Consider the following 3,807-nt stretch of genomic DNA (forward strand, 5'->3'; position numbering starts at 1 on the left):
ATATACATGTACATATATATGTATATATATACATTTACATGTACATATATATGTATATATATACATTTACATGTACATATATATGTATATATATCTGCTGTTACTTACTACAGGGCAGCTGGGTTGATGCTGCACCATTTGAAGCGGTCCCTAACCATGGTTAGTTTAACTGTTTTTTTTTTTCTGAGTGGCTTTTAGATTTTCTGCCTTCAAAAACATCCCCCTAGAAATAACCCAAATGCCCACCAACAATAAGCAATAAATTGTGGTATATTCATGTAATGGAATACTACATAGCAATGAGAATGAATCTGTACTGATGATTCCATTGACACAAAAGAACAAAAACAGGCAAAATAATTTCTGGTGATAGAAGTCAGGGTAGAGGTTCTGTAAAGACTATAGTAAGGTACAGGGAGACTTGTAAGGTGCTGTGTTCTATCTTTATCTTGGTGAGTATAAGGCTATGTTCTTTGTAAAAATTCAAGTTGTACAACCATGACTCATGGTTTTATTTTTTGAGGAGTCTCATTTTGTCACCAGGCTGGAGTGCAGTGGCATAATCTCAGCTTACTGCAACCTCCGCCTTCCAGGTTCAAGCGATTCGCCTGCCCCAGCCTCCCAAGTAGCTGGGACTACAGGCACGCACCACCACGCCCAGCTAATTCTTGTATTTTTAGTAGAGACGGGGTTTCACCATGTTGGCCAGGATGGTCTCCATCTCTTGACCTCATGAATCGCCCACCCCAGCCTCCCAAAGTGCTGGGATTACAGGTGTGAGCCACCGTGCCTGGCTGACTCATGCATTTTTGTGTTTGTGTTACACTTCAATTAAAAAGTGTTTACTTAATTCCCCAAGTCTATCATTCATTGATCAACCCAAGCACATGATACAACTGCTCATCCATCTGCTACAAGTGAGGAAGAGGTGGTGAAGCCACCCAGGTGCTAGATTGAGTAATAAGTCTGGAACTGGGCAGGGAGATTCCAACACTGGCTGGCAGCAGAAGGGCACATGTGAGAAAAAAAGGGTGCAGTTTACAATCATCACCAAAGAAAAGGGCCAGCTCTGTTTTCCTACTGAGAGATCTCTGCAGTGTGTCTTATGACCGAGAACCGTGGCATTTCCTTGGCTCCCTAGCCAGGGCAAAGGGCAAAGCAGGCAGGCTGTCCTAGGAATTAAAATGGCAAATGCCAAGCTATAATAGCTACAATAGCCTGGCATTTCCCAGTTTAAGGCCTAGAGTAGCATCCATTCCAAATAAAAAACTGAATAAACAGAAAATGAAAGCTTTAAGAGTAAAAGCTTTTAGTTTCCTAGTTAAGACTTTTCCTGAGAATGGAGTCACTGGTGCAGACATAATTTTGTAGTACAATGAGATTTTTGTTACAGAGCTCAAGTTGTTAGAACTTCTATCTACTGGTGGTGTCTGATATAACCTGGGCTCTCCAGTGAGAGACGGGCTTCCCAATCACACCACAATCATGGGGTTTAGGAACTGCCATGACTATAACTAAAGACTTTCCCACATATCATACACACAAAACATTTCTCCATCGGGTATGTTATCCCTGAAGACTTCAAACAACTGCTACACTGACAACACTGTTTAAGTCAAAATTCTGTTCCAAAGGAAGAAAACCTAACTCAAATGTGCCAAAGCCAAAACCAAACAAACGAAAATGGAATTTATTGGCTGCTGCAATTCAAAACCCCATATGTATTTTTAGCTTCAGGCATGGTTTAATGTGGCTGTTCAAACATTATCTTCAGTCTTTGACTGCTCTCCAATTCTCAGATGCCTTTTTTGCTGTGAGGACTTCATTCTCAGCCTCTGTGAGAGTCTAGGAGTTCTTCTCAGCGTTAAAACCAATGAGGGTGGTGGGGCACGGAGAGTATTTCTTCCTATTAGCTCTTGCAGTCCTGGGACTCTAACTGGACCATCTACTGACATCTGAATCAGTAATTGTGGCTTGAGGGATGGATCAGAGGCTGAGTCAGGCCTGTGTCACACATTCCGTTCCTGAGTAGAAGATGGAATCCACTCAGTACATTTCACTGGAGTGTACTATTACCAGTAAAAGGGGGTAAAAAATTCTGGGAGGCCAAAATGACAAATGTCCAGCACAGGCTTCTCTCCAGAGTGGACATGCTCAAGGAGACCTAACTGGGAAGAAGTCCCAAAGGCCTTCTCATACTTACTACACTCATAGGGTTTCTCTCCAGTATGGATTCTTTGATGCTGATGAAGATTTCTTCTGCTAGTGAAGCCTTTTCCACACTCATCACATACATAGGAAGACTCCTGAGTATGAATTCTCAGATGCCTTTTTAATTGTTCCTGAGCACTGAAGGCTTTTCCACAATCTACACAGTCAAAGGGTTTCTCCTCACTGTGAATTCTCTGGTGTCGAGTTAGTTTTGTATGAAAATTGAAGGCTTGTCCACATACTTTACAAGAATAAGGCTTTTCCCCTGTGTGAATACGCTGATGTTGGCTTAGATGGGAAGCCCTTCCAAAGCTTTTGCCACACTCATTACACTCATAGGGTTTCTCTCCAGTGTGGATTTTCTGATGCCGAAGTAGGGGTGAATTACCAACAAAAGCTTTGCCACACTCATTACACTCATAGGGTTTCTCCCCAGTGTGGATTCTCTGATGTACAACAAACTCGGAACTACTGGTGAAACTATTTCCACACTCCGTACAGTAATAGGGTCTGTCTCCACTGTGGATTCTCTGATGCCTGATCAGATTTGCATTATCATTAAAGGCTCGCCCACACTCCTCACACTGATAGGGTTTCTCTCCAGTGTGAATCCTCTGGTGCCGAATTAATGAAGAATTGCCATTAAAGGCTTTTCCACACTCACTACACTCAAAAGGTTTCTCCCCAGTGTGGATTCTCTGGTGTCTAGCATAGTAAGAAAAGTAGCTGAAGGATTTCCCACACTCCTCACATATGAAAGGTTTCCTTGCACAGGGGATTCTTGGAACCTTTCCTTGGGTATTTTTCACTGTGGGGATGTTCTGGTGCTTTTCCAGATTACATGTTTCTGGGAAGTCAGTTCTCTGAGGGACACTCTTCAGCTGACCATGTGACATCATCCCATCTCTTTCTTCAGAAATTCCCTGGATTAATGTGGACTCACTGTCAATGTTGGTCTCAACATCTGACATAAGAGATAGAAAACACAAAAAATGCCACCTGAGAACTATACTAGAAACAATAGAACATTGAAAATGATAAGACTTTAAAAGAGATAATTTCAACTTTCACATCAGCACGCTGGGAAGAAAAGTCTGTTAAAATGAAAGTGCCAAATATCACACAGGCAGAGAACATCGAGATGGAACAGAGTATCAGTGGACACATCACACATGAGACTCCTTCCTAAGCTTTTCCACTCTAATATTTGAATGACTTCTGGTCGTCCCTGGCATGATCTAATATCTTTTGAATTGATGCTACTTACAGCCTACAAAATGCCATAGGCACAGGTCTTAAGAACAAGTACTGACATTGGGGCTGGCAAGACTCAGAATCAGAAAGTGAAACAGAACAGCATCAATCAGAAAGCAAAGGCAAAGGATGAATTGTTATTCTTTTTAAAAACTCATACCCTGCAGATGTCCCAAAAGACTTAAGACATTGAACATTAAGGACACTGGGTTGTGGCAAGACAGAGAAAAAGAAAAACATAGAAGTGCTTAGAAAGCATTATTATTATTATTATTATTATTATTATTATTATTATTTTGAGATGGAGTCTCGCTCTGTCGCCCAGGCTGGAGTGCATTGGCC

The 3,807-nt window shown here is 41.6% G+C and overlaps 2 protein-coding genes across 14 annotated transcripts in view; both read right to left on the reverse strand.

Moving 5' to 3' along the window:
* Positions 1-3,807, reverse strand: part of ZNF23 (zinc finger protein 23) — a 38,465-nt gene that overhangs the window by 32,758 nt on the left and 1,900 nt on the right. The window lies entirely within an intron of this gene.
* The window catches only part of ZNF19 (zinc finger protein 19), a 76,772-nt gene continuing 74,620 nt past the window's right edge, over positions 1,656-3,807 (reverse strand). For all 3 annotated transcript variants that reach the window (XM_017868783.1, XM_017868782.1, XM_017868784.1), the window contains one exon: positions 1,656-3,175. In XM_017868783.1, the coding sequence (XP_017724272.1) occupies positions 2,073-3,175 (1,103 nt within the window). In that variant the 3' untranslated portion in view covers positions 1,656-2,072. The remainder of the gene's footprint in view (positions 3,176-3,807) is intronic.

This window comes from Rhinopithecus bieti, unplaced genomic scaffold (genome assembly GCF_001698545.2).
Source record: "Rhinopithecus bieti isolate Rb0 unplaced genomic scaffold, ASM169854v2 scaffold_2574, whole genome shotgun sequence".
Taxonomy (NCBI): Eukaryota; Metazoa; Chordata; class Mammalia; order Primates; family Cercopithecidae; genus Rhinopithecus; species Rhinopithecus bieti.